Source organism: Corella eumyota, chromosome 7 (assembly GCF_963082875.1).
Source record: "Corella eumyota chromosome 7, kaCorEumy4.1, whole genome shotgun sequence".
Classification (NCBI taxonomy): domain Eukaryota; kingdom Metazoa; phylum Chordata; class Ascidiacea; order Phlebobranchia; family Corellidae; genus Corella; species Corella eumyota.
Window position 1 is genome coordinate 11,969,218 of NC_137496.1, and position 17,538 is coordinate 11,986,755.

Here is a 17,538-nt window from a genome sequence, read left to right on the forward strand (position 1 = left end):
GTTAAGTTGCTTGCTAGGTTTTTTGGTAGATGTCTTGTGCTGTAGTTTTATTAGTTGGTTGCTTGCTAGGATTTTTGGTAGATGTGTTGCACTACAGTCTTAGTAGTTGGTCGCTTGCTAGGTTTTTTGGTAGATGTTTTGCACTTTAGTCTTAGTAGTTTTGGTTGCTTGCTAGGTTTTTTGGTAGATGTGTTGCACTACAGTCTTAGTAGTTGGTCGCTTGCTAGGTTTTTTGGTAGATGTGTTGCACTACAGTCTTAGTAGTTAGGTCGCTTGCTAGGTTTTTTGGTAGATGTCTTGCGCTTTAGTCTTAGTGGTTTTGGTTGCTTGCTAGGTTTTTTGGTAGATGTCCTGCACTACAGTCTTAGTAGTTGGTCGCTTGCTAGGTTTTTTGGTAGATGTGTTGCACTACAGTCTTAGTAGTTGGTCGCTTGCTAGGTTTTTTGGTAGATGTGTTGCACTACAGTCTTAGTAGTTAGGGTGCTTGCTAGTTTTTTTGGTAGATGGTAGCGCTTTAGTCTTAGTAGCTAGGTCGCTTGCTAGTTTTTTTGGTAGATGTCTTGCGCTTCAGTCTTAGTAGTTAGGGTGCTTGCTAGTTTTTTTGGTAGATGTCTTGCACTACAGTCTTAGTAGTTAGGTTGCTTGCTAGGTTTTTTGGTAGATGTCTTACGCTATAGCCTTAGTAGTTGGTCGCTTGCTAGGTTTTTTGGTAGATGTCTTGCGCTTCAGTCTTAGTAGTTAGGTTGCTTGCTAGGTTTTTTGGTAGATGTCTTGCACTACAGTCTTAGTAGTTGGTCGCTTGCTAGGTTTTTTGGTAGATGTGTTGCACTACAGTCCTAGTAGTTAAGTTGCTTGCTAGGTGTTTTGGTAGATGTCTTGCGCTTCATTCTTAGTAGTTAGGTTGCTTGCTAGTTTTTTTAATAGATGTCTTGCACTACAGTCTTAGTAGTTAGGTTGCTTGCTAGGTTTTTTGGTAGATGTGTTGCACTACAGTCTTAGTAGTTGGTCGCTTGCTAGGTTTTTTGGTAGATGTGTTGCACTACAGTCTTAGTAGTTAGGGTGCTTGCTAGTTTTTTTGGTAGATGGTAGCGCTTTAGTCTTAGTAGCTAGGTCGCTTGCTAGTTTTTTTGGTAGATGTCTTGCGCTTCAGTCTTAGTAGTTAGGGTGCTTGCTAGTTTTTTTGGTAGATGTCTTGCACTACAGTCTTAGTAGTTAGGTTGCTTGCTAGGTTTTTTGGTAGATGTCTTACGCTATAGCCTTAGTAGTTGGTCGCTTGCTAGGTTTTTTGGTAGATGTCTTGCGCTTCAGTCTTAGTAGTTAGGTTGCTTGCTAGGTTTTTTGGTAGATGTCTTGCACTACAGTCTTAGTAGTTGGTCGCTTGCTAGGTTTTTTGGTAGATGTGTTGCACTACAGTCCTAGTAGTTAAGTTGCTTGCTAGGTGTTTTGGTAGATGTCTTGCGCTTCATTCTTAGTAGTTAGGTTGCTTGCTAGTTTTTTTAATAGATGTCTTGCACTACAGTCTTAGTAGTTAGGTTGCTTGCTAGGTTGTTTGGTAGAAGTCTTGCACTACAGTCTAAGTAGTTAGGTTGCTTGCTAGTTTTTTTAATAGATGTCTTGCACTACAGTCTTAGTAGCTAGGTTGCTTGCTAGGTTTTTCGGTAGATGTGTTGCACTACAGTCTTAGTAGTTGGTCGCTTGCTAGGTTTTTTGGTAGATGTGTTGCACTTTAGTCTTATTAGTTAGGTTGCTTGCTAGGTTTTTTGGTAGATGTCTTGCGCTTCAGTCTTAGTAGTTAGGTTGCTTGCTAGGTTTTTTGGTAGATGTCTTGCGCTTTAGTCTTAGTGGTTAGGTCACTTTCTAGGTTTTTTGGTAGATGTGTTGCACTACAGTCTTAGTAGTTGGTCGCTTGCTAGGTTTTGTGGTAGATGTCTTGCGCTTCAGTCTTAGTAGTTTTGGTTGCTTGCTAGGTTTTTTGGTAGATGTGTTGCACTACAGTCTTAGTAGTTGGTCGCTTGCTAGGTTTTTTGGTAGATGTGTTGCACTACAGTTTTAGTAGTTAGGGTGCTTGCTAGGTTTTGTGGTAAATGGTAGCGCTTTAGTCTTAGTAGTTGGTCGCTTGCTAGGTTTTGTGGTAGATGTGTTGCACTACAGTCTTAGTGGTTAGGTCACTTTCTAAGTTTTTCGGTTGATGTCTTGCGCTTCAGTCTTAGTAGTTAGGCTGCTTGCTAGGTTTTTTGGTAGATGTCTTGCGCTTCAGTCTTAGTAGTTAGGTCGCTTGCTAGGTTTTTCGGTAGATGTCTTGCGCTTTAGTCTTAGTAGTTAGGTCGCTCGCTAGGTTTTTGTTAGATGTCTTGCGCTAGTTGTGTGTATAGTTAGTTTTGTTTGTTATAAACTAAGTAGAGCTAGTTGGTTATAGAGCTTGGTTTGTAGTCGCACTAGTGTGTTTTATGAGTATGTATTTTTAGTGATTGTGCTTAGTATATTTTTGGTAACGGTCAAATATTTTCCAAAACATTTTAGTTTCTTATTGACTGTGGCATACTTGTTAACTTAAATGTTTTATTTATATACCAGCACTAAAACTAAGAATCAGTAGAATTTTAAACTTTTAGAAATCTTATTTTAAAACTCAGTTCTAGGTGGAAATTTTAGCAGTTTCTTTAAATAATATTCTTTTTTTCAACTTTCAAAGATAAATCAATTTATTTTTCTGTATTTGGGGTAAAAGTTATTTAAAATAAAGTGCATAAGTAGAATGGAGTAAGTGCACTTTACTAAATTACATTATATTTATACAAATAATACTTGAGCTACAGTAATCTCAACATAAAACTTTTGTTGTGAATAACTTGATGATGTCATTAATTTATGACGTCATTTTGAGGTAATATTAGGCTAATAATAATTTAACCCATTTGTTTATGACGTCATTAAACGTATTTTCGGTGAACAATGGAAGCCCCTTCTTCGTCAAACTCCTTTCGCGTCGTCCACCGACAACGCGACGAATTTAATGACGTCATCAGTGACGCACCTCGCCACACCGCGTATTGTCGTTGTGGTAGGGCGTGGACTTCGATGTTTTCAGCCGCCGGTTGGGGTAAGAGAGCTTTCATCTCGTTCTAAAATCGAAAATTTGTTATGACGTCATAAAGATGATGTTTGTTTAAATTGACGTCACTCTCTCACCTTTAATCTTTCCGAAAGCCCGTCCATCAAGGTGGTTCCCCCAACAAGAACCACGTGTTTAAACAACGTGTTAATGACGTCACAATCATTGCTGCACGCTTTGACGCTTTCAACGCACAGGTGATGTAAGCCTCCATTTGATTGGTCGCCTTCTACACAAACAAGTGACGTAATTTAAACATTGTGACGTAGTTGAGACAATGTAGCCATCAAGGTTTTTTAGTAAATATTTGGTTTGGATCGCGTCGTAAAGATAAGTAAACAATGACTCCATTATCGAGTCACAATTAAAAGAGTACTTTTAAACAAACTTTTTTCTAACCAACTTTAAAATTTGTGACCTTATTTTTGAATAACAATATTTTATACGTCATTAACTACGTCACTTCATAAACCACACGTCACTTCATGATGCATACGTCATCAACTACGTCTCTTGTCTTACCTTTTATTAGATCGGGACGAAATAGAATTTCAGGGGCCAAAAATCTTTCCCTCTCCAAGTTGATTGTTTCACCTCCTGGTAGTGAATAGGAACGCATTGTTTCATTGTTATCCCCATTGTTGTTTATTGTTTCATTGTTGTTCTTATTGTTGTTCATTGTTTCATTGTTGTTGACAAAACACAATCGTTCCATCATGGATCGTGCGATGTCGGGTCCTGAAACAAAGAAAAAGATTAACTCCGAAAAAATTAATATTTTAAACTCCTACCTTCGTCGTTCGCGAGCTTCTTGTTCTCGATTAATTGCTGTAATCGCTTTGTGACGTCATCACCTCCCAACTCCATGTGACGTATCCCTTTCTCTATGACGCTGCCTAAAATTTAAAAAAATTAAATTTTTACAGTTTTAAAAATTAATACTCAGGATTATGACGTCACTTACCATTGACGACGGGGGCGCAACTTGTGACGTCATAGCCAATTGTGACGACGAGTCCCGTTGTCATGGAAAACGCGTGGAGCGCCATGGGGGCGCTGGGACCCTGATATAAACGGGAAACCCCAAGTTTCTCAAACATCAACTAAAAAAAAGTTTTTTGGTTTTAAAATTAATTAAATAAAATATTATAAAACTACATTCACGGGGGTTCGAACCGGGAGCCTCTTGTACCAACCTTGGCAGCTTTCTCCCTACTTTCTCTGGTGCTTAAGGCTCGCTCAGGGAGAACAACGTTCAGTTCTTTCCTATCCACTTGCAGTTCCATGTCTAGAATATGTTCAACAATTTTCTCCCATCCGTCCCAGTCCACTACGCTGTCCCTGACAACCGGTCGCTATGGGATACATTGTTGTTACGTCATCAATTGATTAATTTGTCTCTTATAAAACTTAATAGATAATAACGATAATGTCATCTCTCATAAAACAATTATTGCTGTTACGTCACACTTACCGATATTGTTAGTGCTTCTTTTCTCAATAGAGCATCTTTCCCGATGAATGTCGTCATCAGGGGAACCCCGAGACTTACGTCATCACGAGGTCGACCCACGAGCGTTGGGATCACCACCGACGGGATATCGTCGCTCGAGAGCCCGGCTTTGCAGAAACCGCTTCCGATGTTTAGAACGACGGTGTTGGGGGACGAATCGGCTGTGCTGACATGACTTAGTGCCGGAGAGCCTAGGGTGAACGTTTTAAGTCAATTGTGAACAATGTTTTTAATTTAAATTAAGTTTACAATTAAACGTGCAATTGTGGATTCGTTTAAAACAAAGTTTGGTTAATTTTTAGTAGCAAAAAATGGCGTTACTATTAGTACATGTGGTCTAAGGATCGATTCCCGCAGTTGCCAAGTCATAGCGTACCACCAATAATTAGAGTTAATATTTTACGACTAATTCGCTTGTTTCAACTCCTACCTTGTTGAAGTTGGTTCTCAGTTGAGCTGAGGTGGAAAATGCTTCCATGACTTTCACTCAAACTTTGACTTAACTCACGTAAGGCTTCGTTTAAGCGAATCTGAGTTTCCTCAAGACTAAAATAAATTTAAGTTCTTTTTAATTGAAGTGTACGAGGTTTTTAAAATTTAATTTAATTAAAACTAAAATCGTTAAAAATAGAAATTATAAATCGTAACAACTAAGGTTTTAAACTTATTTAAAATTGGCTTTAAAAATTAAGTAAGGGGTTATAAACTGGTTGAACTTCTGCTGAGCCAGCACTTAATCAGCAGCATAATTATCAGGCAATTATAATCTACACCCAAAACTTAACTCGAGACTGGGTCAGGGTAACTGATGTTGCTTTATGTTTAGGTCGCGCATTTGACTTTCCCACATCGAGGATAAAGATATATACAAAAAATAATAATATTGTTAACCCTACTTTGAATCGTCGTTGAACCGAACTTTTTGTTTCGAGGTTCTTCTCTGTTTCCCCCCCAGCATGGGGGTGTTCGGCATCGACGCCGATACCCCGCCTGGTAACCTCAATTCTGACGTCACCCTGGCTTCTTTTATGACGTCATTGACGTAAGGATTAAACGGGGACACGACGCTCATTTTGGGTTTAAGTAGCGTGCGACCTGTTTCTACGTCACGGGTGACTATTTTTGGGGAATTATTTTCGTCGAAAAATTGTTTAACTTGTATACTTCCGCTGCGCATCGTTAGAACGCTCAGCCTTCTGACGTCATCACTCGTTATGTTCTTTAAATTCTCCATACTGCAATAACCGGAAGTGTTTTCGGCGTTACTTACACGCGGATCGATATTAAATTGCTTTGAAGAAAAATCCTCCGCCGGCGGATTGATATCTTTTATTTCGGGAATATTTTCGTCTTGTTTCGGTGGTTCGACCACTTTAATGTTTGATGACGCACAACCCATCGTTATGACGTCACAATTTTGTTCTTATTGGCTTTAACTCTTTTTTTATAATTAGTTAATTATTTAAAAAAAATAGATTATTTAAATATTAGATTGTAGTTTTGCCCGACTTGCGCCTTATTTAATTTTCTTAAATTTAAATAGCCTGACTTTATTAACTATTTGACCCAGCTTTTAGGTGAGCCTTACATGCTTTTACTGCATCTTTTAAATGTTTTCTGCTTAGGGCAGGTTGGGGCTGGTTGATAACTTTGATGTTTATCTTAATCTAATCTGACAAATATCTGCTAATAAAGTATTGCCTGCCGACTTTTGATTAATAACAAATCGATCATTTTTTTAAAGATTCGATTTAAGATAAAGTTTTAAAAGTAGGTTGTTGACAAATAAATTTCTCTTCAAATTAAATCTTTTGTGTCACGTGATCTACAGTCAATATTTTGCGGCTTTCCTTTGTGATTATGACGCGATAACATACCTTTCATGACATCACAACTAATTAAAAACGTGGGGAATTTGAACTTTTTCGTTCCGCGCGCCAAAAAAACATAAATTTTTTGCTATTTTAATAAATTTCTGATGTTACGTTACCGCGTTGTTAGTGAACGTTAACAATTGTGTAAAAGGAAGCGAATTGTTTGCAGTTGTGTAATAAAGCTTCGCTCTATTAATAGATAATCGAGTCCTTATGTTAACAAACAGACTTCATCGTAAATCTAAAATCGTTTGAACTCACAAAATGTTTAGTTACTTGCTTAAAAATATTTTGCTGATAATTAAATTTTTAGATTTATGGCGATTTTTTATTTTTTTTATTTTGGTTTTTTGCGCATTGATAAAAGTAAATAATAAATACGATATACAATTAATATTACAACAATGCGACGGGAAAAAATGACAAAATCAATTTAATGATTTAAAACATGCCAAAAGTATCAATGTTCACATAAAGATTTTAAGTATGTTATGGCATGGTCACCAAACCAAGGGTTTATTTTGATGTAACGTCCTATTGAATTAGGAATACCTTATAATATTTTTGCGCATTAGTTTTTTTTAAAAAAGTTAAATTAACCTAAAAACGCGTTTTTTACTTTTAGATAAATGTTTTATAAATTTTCGTTACGCTTTAACAAGTTTACCGCGTGGGATACAATATCACTTTGTAGTAAAAAAAGGCCCAAAAAAAACACCACACGGAACCTGTTGACTGTTCATTCATGGATACTGTTGTTTGATTAAGGACCAAATACCTAAAATGAGACACTTTTTATTAACCCCAAGTTATCCTTTTAGTAACTAAACACTTCATACTAAGAACCAGTAGAAATAGTTTTTGTAAATGATTTCATGCTGTAGCGCTCTTGAGTATGGCACTGTAAATGACATGTTCTCTGCTAAGCCAGCCTTTAATCAGCAGCATAATTACCGGGCAATTATAATCTATAACATCCCAAACTACCACAGGCAACTCGAGACTGGGTTGGAGTAACTGATGTTACTCTATGTTAAAGTCGCACATTTCTAAAAAATGGTTATTATTTAAACTATTGTTGATAAAAAAGGAAAAATGTTTAAAGTGTACGTGACATTTGGTTTATATGATATTTGTTCATTTAAAAGTTTAATTAAGACATTATTTAATAAAGGTAGCTAACAGGGGTATAATTAACAAATGAAAAATCAAAATAAGTGAATTATGAAAATACAAAGTTACAACATAAAAGCTTCCTGCAAAAAAGTTAGTTTTAAAAAAGTTTTAATCCTTATTAAGTTTATCTGTCAAAAAAGTTTTTTTATTTAATTTTTTAAATTGTTGTTAAGTAACAACTAAGTTGGTTTTTAAGTTTTGAAATAGGAGTTGTTGATCAATTTCTCACAGTTAAGCCTGATTTTGTTTTTCACAATCTATAAAAAGCCAATTTAAAAATTGCAAGTTAACAAAACAACATCTCACAAATACAAAATAAACATCAAGTTACTGCTGACTTGCTTCTGTGGTCAAGTTTTAAAGAAGTTAATAGAGCGTGGATTCTCTCTCAGCTCAACTTGGGTTTGTTCTCACATACCATAACCAAAAGCCTTTTTAAAACAGGGTTAAAAATAACTGATTTTGTTTTTAAATATTGTGTTTGTTTTTGTCTTTTTTGATTATTTAAATTATTGGGATTATTCAATATTTATTATTATCTATTCACAAAAAAAATAAAATCGTTAACTGATTTTGTTTATTGTAACATATATATATAAATACAAGTAATAATTCTTTAATATTAATTAAAGTGCTTAAAGATATTGTATAAATGTGTCTAAAGAAAACTTGTTTTTTAAATAAATTAAGCTTGTTTTAATTGGTTTTAATGAATACAAAACTTTTAAAAGTTTACAAAAATGTTGATTTTAAATTTAAACCCTGCAATTATATTTAAAATATTTTTTTGCAGTTCTTTGTGGATTTTTTTAATATTGTGGTTGTTTGTGGCTTTTCATGATTGGTTAGATTATTGACAATAATTATTTGAAATTAAAATTAAAGAATACTTTATACTTGGAACCAGTAGAAAAAGTTTATTTTAAAAAATGGTTATTATATAAACTATGTTGTTTGGTGTAAGAAATGTACAAATGTTAAAAAATGATTTTTACATCTTGCCAGATTTTAGTGTACAAGTGTTTAAAGTGTTAGTACCCATCATGTTATAGCCAGCATTGGCATGACTAGCAAGATAAAAGCTCCATGCGAAGACGGGGATCACCATGCCAGGTTTGTGGATACAATCGAACATAGCGAGCACTTATAGGTTCAGGAAAGTAGTTCAACTTGTGACCATCATTGTTTGCGTTTCCATCGAAGATCTGTAATGTAAATATAAGTTTGTTTTACAAAGTTTAAGTTTTAAAAATTGTTGGATTAAAAATTAAACATTATTGATTTCTGAAGGTTTGTTTAAACAAGAATTGTCACGAAAGGTGACATTATTTAATTTATTTCAGTTATATATTATGAAAAACAAAATTTGTTTATATTGATATTTAGATTAATAAAAATTTTTTTAATTAAGGATTCGGAAATTTGGGTAAAACTCTTGCTTCTTCCTAAATAAAGTTTATTATATTTTAAGCTTACCAGATCTATTCCATTATTTTGGATGAACTGCATATTTGTTGTACTGGACCCATAAGATATCTTAAAGCTGGTGATCCAATTATTAAAAAAGTAACTTCCTTGTGTCACAACTCCTGTCACTTGAACTGATCTCTTGAGGTCAATTTGGATCCATTCCGCAACCACCCCTATTAATTAAAACAATGTTAATGTTTATTTTTCACTAATTACAAAAGCTGTGAAACTTTATTATAAGATAGAAAATAATTCCAACAACTCACTTTGTTTAGGCCACCAACCAAAGGCATGAGCATCCAACCTTGCTTTATGTGGTAAGTAGCTGCTGCTCCGATAAGAACTAGCTGTGATGTCGCTATCCGGTATTCTCCCATTTTTTAACCCCAGTCCACAAATTAAAGCTTTAAATTTAAAAATTAAATATTATTAAATAACTTATTTAGAAAAAAAATATATCAAACATATTTTAACCATACTAAGACATTTTTTATTTGGTTACCAATTTGTATTGTTATGGTAAAATATAAATTTGTTCAACAAATGTTAATTAAACAAAGTACTGAATTATATTTTAGTATTTAGATAAGTTAGTGACTTTGCATTGAAATGTGCTCTACCTCAAAACACAATGGCATTGTCAGATTACTTTGTTACACAATAAGCACATTGTTGCATAATAATTGCCATGTTTTTATTCAAACCAAAATACCTGCTTTATCAGGAAAAACTCTTTTTAACTCTGCAACAATTTCTTCGTGACACGAACACTCTCCAGTAGCCCCAATTGCCCCAATTTCACCCTTGGGACCTATGGGGCCAATTTCACCACTGAAACCTTGTTCACCTTTAACGCCAGGACCCCCAATTGCCCCAATTTTACCTCTTAAACCTTTTTCACCCTTCGCTCCAGCCCTGAAAGCGGGACTATCGGGGCTTGCATTAAAACAAACTTGGTTGTTATTGGATCCAGCTAAGCATAACCAGAAGCAGAAACACAAAATTAAAACGTTTTTTAAACTCATTTTAACAAGTTTTAATTAGAATTGTTTTGTTCTAAACATAGTAAAAATAAACATTAATAAGTTAATTTTTATAAAGAATTAGTCCTCATGACAAATATCATTAAATTTTAAACATTCTATTCCTTCACTATATTATGTGAAGTTTAGTTTTTATTATATCAATAAACTCTAATTTTTTATTATCAAAAACAGTTATAATATTTAAAAGTTACTGCTCTATACAGCTATCTTGGTTTGGGAACCAGAAGATTCGGCCTGCAAAAAACGGCGGGGAGTCAGCGACTAAATTCCTGTGTATAAAGTCAGCGTAAGACCATATTTTACCAATATTCAAAATAAAATTTGACAAAAAGTATAATACATAAAAAAAATTTAATCAGTTGTTAGGGTAAATATAAATGATAGCTTTTAGAATATTTATTTTTTAAGGATTTTTGTCCTGCGTTAAAGATATACGCTGGCTTTATGCCGCGAACTTCCCGCAGCTACATGGAAATATCGCAGGCTAAAAGGAGCGGTTTGTCATTAGTTTTAAACATTAATCTTAAAAAATAAATATTCGTAAAACTAACTTGTTTTTATCTGTTTTTTTTTGTAACAACCAGTTAAAACTTTTATATGAAGCGCCCTTGAGTAAGGCGCTTAAAACGATATAAACTCCTGTTGAGCCAATCAGCAGCATAATTATCGGGCAATCATAATCTATAATATCTCAAACTGGCAAAGTCGGAGTAACTAATGTTACTCTATGTTTAAGTCGCGCATTCGACCTTTCCCACATCGTGAATAAAGATGTATACAAAAAAAAAAAACTGTACTTTTTTCCAAATTCTACTTTGAAAATTGGTAAAATATGGTCTTACGCTGACATTTTACACGGGAATTTCGTCGCCGATTCCCCGCAGTTTTTCGCAGGCCGACACTTCGGGGACCAGAAGCTTCGGCCTGCAAAAAACGCGGGGGGTCGGTGTCAGTGAAATTATCAGTGAAATTAAAATTTCGCAGCCCAAGAGAATTTGAATTTCGATAAAATACGGTCTTACGTTTATGTCGTGGATTCCCGCAGATAGATAAAAATTATGCAGGCCAAAAGTAAATTTTGCAAGCCATAAGCGCCCGTCTTTAATCCGTTTTAAAATTACGTTTTTAAGACAAAAATCACAAAAAAAATAAATCTTCTAAAAACTAACATATAAATTTATCATAACTACCAATTAAAATTTTTTTTATATACTATACTTTTCGTCAAATTTTATTTTGAAATTTGATAAAATACGGTGTTACGTTGACTTCAAACGCGGGCTTTACGTCGTGGACTTCCTGCAGTTAAATGAAAAATTATGCAGGCCATAAGCGCCCGTCTTTAATCCGTTTTAAAAATACATTTTTGAAACAAAAATAAAAAAAAAATATTCCAAAAACTAACATATACATTTTTCGTAACAACTTTTTAATTTTTTTTTATGTATTATCCTTTTTGTCAAATTTTATTTTGAATATCGGTAAAATATGGTCTTAAGCTGACATTTTAGGCGGAAATTTCGTCACCGACTCCCTGCGTTTTTTGCAGGCCGAACCTTCTGGCCGAAGCTTCTGGCAACCGACACTTCTAGCACCTGTTAATTTGAAGTACTAACTTAATGATAACGAGTATTAATAACCCTTACATTTTTTTATAATAGTAACTGAACAATGTTAATTACACCAACTTATTGGCTTCCAACTTGCTTAAGCAAAGCATATTTTACTTGCTAGGTTAATGTGTACTAATGTCTACAGGCTTGCTCTTTTGAAATGCGAAAACCTAAAAGTTGTTGTAGCATTTTATACTTTTTTGCGCTTGTTTTTAGTTGCCTTTTTCTAGCAATCTTATTCCAATGTAGCAATACACGTTCGTATTTGTTAGTTTTAAAGTTCAATTTATTGAAAATAGAAATTAAATCGATTGTATATTTCCCGGATTTTTAAGCACTTGGCATGTAATGGGCAAATATTATTATATCAAACTGTTATCGAGTAAATGGAAACTAATAAAAGGTTTGAATAGAATTGAAGCAAATTTATTAATTTCGATTATCCTTTAGTGGTTTGTTGATACAAGAATATAAAACCTTGTATTTTCTTCAAAAAAAAAAATTAACTATGAATTTAAGTTAAAATTTAGTCTATGTTTATTAGGTAGGGCCCGTTCAGTAAAACGAAATTTCAATACCAGAAAAACGAGGTTAGAGTTCCCATGTGAAAGAGTTGTTAAACATAAACCGCAAATTCGAACAAGTTATAGTTAATAGCATTCGATGTACTTAAAAAAAAACCACTACCAATTTTGTTTTAGGTAAAAACTAATGTAGGCTAAATTAAGGATTTATCCAAAATAATGCTACAAAATTGTAGGATTGAAGATATTTTGTGTAATTTAAATAAATTAAAATTGTTTTAATTGGTTGAATATAAAACTTTTGAAGGCTACAAAAATTGTTTTTTTTTAGTTCAACCCTGTAGTACACCGTTGGTTTGATTACGGAACTTTTCCTACATCGAGGATAAACTGTTTTTAAACGAAATCACGCGCGAGTGAACATGTCTGGTCACGTGATAACAATAAAGTCTCAGACTGCGGAAGCTTCAACTATAATCAGACGATCGTGATGTCATAATCGGCGATAAGCTGACTAGACAAAATAACCGAAGTTATTACAATTTGAAAAATATCGACTAGAATGGTAAGTTAAATAGTTTTAATGCAAAATAAGATTTAAAAATTGCTTTTTTTAACATCAAGCTAGAGATCACAATTAATTGTTTATGAGGTCATACAGTCATATAGCGCAATAAACAATCGTAAATACCATTCGACGGTTATGCCTTCTTTGTTTTAAAATTATAAATATTGTTAAAACATATTTTATGAGTATAGACTATAGTTGTTACTTGATTGTTTAAAATTAAAAAATGGTTACAAAAAGCATTAAACTAAAGACTTACATTAGCGATTATGTGTTATATTGCTTTTAACATTCTTAAGTAAGGTGATATAAACAATATGAACTCCTGCTGAGCCAATAATTAATCAGCAGCTTAGCTATCGGGCAAATGTAATCTATAATATTCCTAACTAGCAATGGCAACTTGAGACTGGGTCGGGGTAACTAATGTTACTCTATGTTTGGGTCGCGTAATCGATCTTTCCACATTAGAAAAAAAAAATTTAAAAAAATTTTAAAAACAATAAAAAAAACGGAAATTGTGAAAATAAAAAAACAAGAAATTGGAAAATCTTAATACCATCAGTAAATTTTTGTTATTTGTTTAGATGGATTTAAGTTTGTTGCTGGTTTTATTCTTGTGTGTTGTGGCGACATTACAAACAGAATGCGAAGTCCCTCGGTCTTGTGTTGAAGAAAAAAATATCCGAGTCAACTGCACTGACCTCACAACGACACAAGATGTCCACTGCAACAGAAGAGATTATAATCTGAACAACAACAACTTTCAAAGTTTGGATGCGAAATCATTTAAAGTTTTCACCGATATGGCGTATCTGACTTTGCAGAACTGCAAAATTCAAAATATCGACGTTGCGACTTTTCAATTTAATCCTAAGCTTATGGTTCTTAATTTGGGAAACAATAAAATAAAAACGTTGCCGGCGAATTTGTTTCAAAACACCCAGAAATTACAGAGATTTTCGTGTGAAAACAACAACCTAACAACTATTGATAATGGTTTGTTTAAAGGGTTGATTGACTTAGAATATGTGAGGTTAAATGGAAATCAAATTACTTCAATTTCACGATACGCGTTTCAAGATTTAGCCGATCTTCAAGTTTTATATTTAATGAATAATCAGCTTCGTACACCGCACTGGTTTGTAAAATTTAATTGTTTTATTGTTAACCATTTAGAATAAAATTTAAAGACAGTTATTGTATAGTAAGGTACTTTAGTTCTTGACGAAAGTTTTTAACTTAGTGTTGCCAATTACAGGAAGTGGATTGCTCATTTTAACCACACTGGAAAATATGAATTATATTTTGACGGAAACCCTTGGAGTTGTGATTGCAAAATGAACAATTTTTTAACAAAACTTTTAAAAAATTCTTGGTATATACAAAAAGAAAGTCAGTAAGTAGTTTGTAAAACTAAATACTTTATCTGATTTAAAAGTTGTATACAAAATTAAGATATTTTTGTTTCATAAAATTATTCTAACCCAGTTTCAAGTTGTACAAGTTTAAGATATTATTGATTTTATGATATCCACTCAGTTGACCGGCAGCGTGGTGAAGTGGTCACAACACTTTCTACACTATGTGAGGTCCTGGGTTCAATCCCCACTGATCTCATGCTGTAGTGCTCTTAAGTAAGGCGCTATAAACGATATAAACTCCTGCTGAGCCAGCACTTAATCAGCAGTTTATTTATCGGGCAATTATATTCTTTAATATTCCAAACTAGCACAGGCAACTCAAGACTGGGTCCGGGTAACCGTTGTGTTGTTACTTTATGTTTTTTTTGTGCATTTGACCTTTCCACATGGCAAAGTTTATAATGTTTTTGACTTTATGATATTACCCCAACCCTAAATTTTTGTTAACCTTTTATTTTTTCACAGACTGGTCATGCCAACGTGCCACCAACCTCCCAATTTAAAAGGTCGTTTGGTAACAAGATTACAGCTCAACGAACTTATTTGCATAAAACCTAATATGACATCATCGAATGGCACAATAATTGCCAACGAAGGGTCACCGAGTTCGTTTAAATGTTCCGGAAAGGGACTTCCCACCCCCCAAGTTTATATTACTGATGAAGGTGATAGAAAGGTCACTAAAGTTCAAATAGGTAAAAACTTTGTTTTTGGTAACAACTTTTTTGTTAATTGGGTAAGAACTTTTTTTATTTAAACTTTACTCTATTATTTTGTTTTTAACAAAAATTTGTCAACATTTTTTTTGTTTTTTGACAGGGGTCGTTTACTTGAACTTCACAAAAACCACACTCGATGTCGCTGGAGAGTACAAATGTTTTGCTAACGGAACGAACCCGTCCAATCACATCACCGTTGTCACGACAACGTTCAATATCAAGGTCAAACCACTCCCTCCTTCAGCTGCTGGTAAATATTTCCTTTTTTTTTGTTTAGTCTTAAAGGTAATAAGGGTCAAGTTTAGGGGTTATTTTATAAGAAAAGGTTGTGCTATTATAAGTGTTTAGCTGATATCTGCCAAAGAAAACGTTTGTTCAAATAAAAATTTCCTGAAAACCAAAATTTTGGAAGAAAAATTTTTAATAAACTTAAGTCAACTTTTTTTAGAAATTAAACGACATTTTTGTGAGTTGTCCTAAGAAGGGTAAATAGAAATTGTTTTTAAAATGGTATTTTAGCCACATTGTTTTAAGTCTAATGTCCAATTTAATAATACAGTTTTCGTTCTTATGTCACAAACCCATTTAAGCTATCTGTAAACACTGGGCTTAAGAGGTAATAATGTGGCATTAATGCGGCTTCAACCCAAAATTTTTATTTTATTTTTGTATATATCTTTAACTCGATGTGGGAAAGTTGACTCCACGACTAAACATAGAGTAACAACTGTTACCCCAGTCTTGAGTTGCCTCTGGCAGTTTGGGATATTATTGATTATAATTGCCCAATTAAATATGTTGCTGATTAACTGTTGGCTCAGCAAGGGTTTATATACAGTTTATAGCATTCTACTCAAGGGTGCTTCAGCATGAAAGCGGTGGGGATCGAACCCAAGAAGTGTAGTGTAGGAACAGGAAGTGTTCTGATCGCTGCTGGTATTTTGGTTACACTTGTGGGGACTTACTTTTATTTAAAGCTTAATTAAAACTTGACCAATCAACATGTACAGCTTTAATTAAAAAAACAAACGTTGTAGGCATTGTTGTCAGCATTGTCATTCTTCTTCTTATTGTTGGTGTTGTGACGTCAGTAGTGATACGTCGACGTCACAAACGGAGTGGCTACGGTTCGCTGCGCAACGACGATCCTGTTTTGTACGAAATAAACGACGACGACGATGGCCTTATGACGTCACAAATCACCGAGCACGTGAACCGCTATCCCGATGATGACGTCACAGACGACGATAATGGCGTGTACAGTAAGAACGATGACGACAAAGAGGTTTTAGTCTGATCTTTGTTACAATTATTATGACGTCATTGCAGTTTATATTTTTTAAGACTTTTTTACGTCATTGTGTCATCACAAGATTGATTATGTTACTTGCTTACGTCACAATGGTACTTGATTACGTCATAATTGCACATATTTTGTCGCCTTTATATCACGGTGCTCTTAAATTTTTATCTCGTTGCATTTATTTTCTATGCACATATTTGCAGTATTAACTTTTTATAAACTTTTAATAAATCGGCGACGCTTCTTAAAGTTGTTATTATTACGTTGTTGTGACGTCACAATTATGTCGGGTAGCTAAACTTGGTGCGACGGAGACCTCGGGATTGGTTGTCGGCGGATGAATATTGTGTAGCGTAAGAAGGTCGCGCGGAAGAATACGCTGATCCAAATGGAATCTGAAACTAAAAAAATATTAAATTTTAAAGTAATGAAAAAGTCGTCCACGAAGTCCTCCTCTTCCTTCCTCTTACTTTCCGGTTCCTCACAGCCGGAGTTCCCATCCTCCTTGTTCCAAAGTCGTCACGTGACAAAAGGAAGGAGCTCTCCTCACCGAGATCGTCGCTAGATGGCGCAACCCGTCGCTTTCTTCGTTCTCTCTGAAACAAACCCACAATACAATGATAATGACGTCACAATTGATAATTACGTCATATACTGAGACCACTATGACGTCATACCGATATAATGTTCCTCCGTCTGTTCTTTCTGACGTAGGTTTCCTCCTCGTCTTCGGACCAACACAAATAAGTTGATTCGCTTTCCGCCGGAGAGACGCGACCGCATCTAATTATGACGTCATCAATTACTTAGGTGGTGTTGTGACGTCATATTATGTTAGCTATTCATACCATTACGTTTAAATGTCGCGTTACTATGACAACACTGACCTTGAATTGGGTAAAAATCTTGACCCCGATGTCCTTGAGGTCAAAGGTGTGTCAGACCTATCTACGTAACGAGTTGGTTGCCTAGTAACGACCATGTGATCGAATTGATCCTCGTCCAGTTGTTTGTCCTCCCAAACTGTCGGCAGATACGGTCTGTTAAGTTAAAGTTTATCCTCAATGTGGGTTAAAAACTTAGTTAAATTATTACAACCCATTAGCAGCGGAGATCGAACTCTTAAGGTCAGTGACGTAATAGACCCGCTTAACTATGACGTCATACTTACAATTTCCGAGGTGCTTCCCCCAAAT

At 34.5% G+C, this 17,538-nt stretch overlaps 3 protein-coding genes across 3 annotated transcripts; 1 reads left to right on the plus strand and 2 right to left on the minus strand.

Annotated features, from left to right (window-relative positions):
- Positions 1-2,799: 2,799 nt before the first annotated feature.
- LOC145760369 (actin, cytoplasmic-like) lies at positions 2,800-6,024 on the minus strand. The gene is made up of 9 exons (XM_082574237.1): positions 5,522-6,024; positions 5,056-5,171; positions 4,587-4,816; positions 4,309-4,467; positions 4,077-4,215; positions 3,904-4,008; positions 3,635-3,850; positions 3,190-3,341; positions 2,800-3,122 (listed from the first exon to the last, which is right to left on the minus strand). Exons 1-9 carry the CDS (start codon positions 6,022-6,024, stop codon positions 2,931-2,933), a joined length of 1,812 nt encoding a protein of 603 aa, XP_082430363.1. The 3' UTR covers positions 2,800-2,930.
- Positions 6,025-8,225: 2,201 nt separating this feature from the next.
- On the minus strand, positions 8,226-10,197 carry LOC145759459 (lactadherin-like). Its single transcript, XM_082573296.1, has 4 exons — positions 9,858-10,197; positions 9,412-9,549; positions 9,152-9,318; positions 8,226-8,880 (listed from the first exon to the last, which is right to left on the minus strand). The coding sequence occupies exons 1-4, from the start codon at positions 10,168-10,170 to the stop codon at positions 8,743-8,745; spliced, it is 756 nt and encodes a 251-aa protein (XP_082429422.1). The 5' UTR covers positions 10,171-10,197; the 3' UTR covers positions 8,226-8,742.
- A 2,585-nt stretch (positions 10,198-12,782) lies between these two features.
- LOC145759424 (uncharacterized) lies at positions 12,783-16,591 on the plus strand. Its single transcript, XM_082573257.1, has 6 exons — positions 12,783-12,893; positions 13,484-14,037; positions 14,158-14,295; positions 14,786-15,015; positions 15,140-15,289; positions 16,077-16,591. Exons 1-6 carry the CDS (start codon positions 12,891-12,893, stop codon positions 16,334-16,336), a joined length of 1,335 nt encoding a protein of 444 aa, XP_082429383.1. The 5' UTR covers positions 12,783-12,890; the 3' UTR covers positions 16,337-16,591.
- Positions 16,592-17,538: the final 947 nt, after the last annotated feature.

Excerpts from the sequence above, each read along its gene's own strand:
- LOC145760369 (XM_082574237.1), bottom strand. The coding sequence starts at position 6,024 with ATGGGTTGTGCGTCATCAAACATTAAAGTGGTCGAACCACCGAAACAA. Across the intron at positions 5,172-5,521 it reads CGGTTCAACGACGATTCAAA|TCTTGAGGAAACTCAGATTC; the intron begins GTAGGGTTAACA and ends AATTTATTTTAG. Across the intron at positions 3,342-3,634 it reads TCGTCCCGATCTAATAAAAG|AAGGCGACCAATCAAATGGA; the intron begins GTAAGACAAGAG and ends TTGTTTGTGTAG.
- LOC145759459 (XM_082573296.1), bottom strand. The coding sequence starts at position 10,170 with ATGAGTTTAAAAAACGTTTTAATTTTGTGTTTCTGCTTCTGGTTATGC. Across the intron at positions 9,319-9,411 it reads TGGTTGGTGGCCTAAACAAA|GGGTGGTTGCGGAATGGATC; the intron begins GTGAGTTGTTGG and ends TTTAATTAATAG. Across the intron at positions 8,881-9,151 it reads AAAATAATGGAATAGATCTG|ATCTTCGATGGAAACGCAAA; the intron begins GTAAGCTTAAAA and ends TTTACATTACAG.
- LOC145759424 (XM_082573257.1), top strand. Across the intron at positions 15,016-15,139 it reads GGTCACTAAAGTTCAAATAG|GGGTCGTTTACTTGAACTTC; the intron begins GTAAAAACTTTG and ends GTTTTTTGACAG. Across the intron at positions 15,290-16,076 it reads ACTCCCTCCTTCAGCTGCTG|GCATTGTTGTCAGCATTGTC; the intron begins GTAAATATTTCC and ends CAAACGTTGTAG.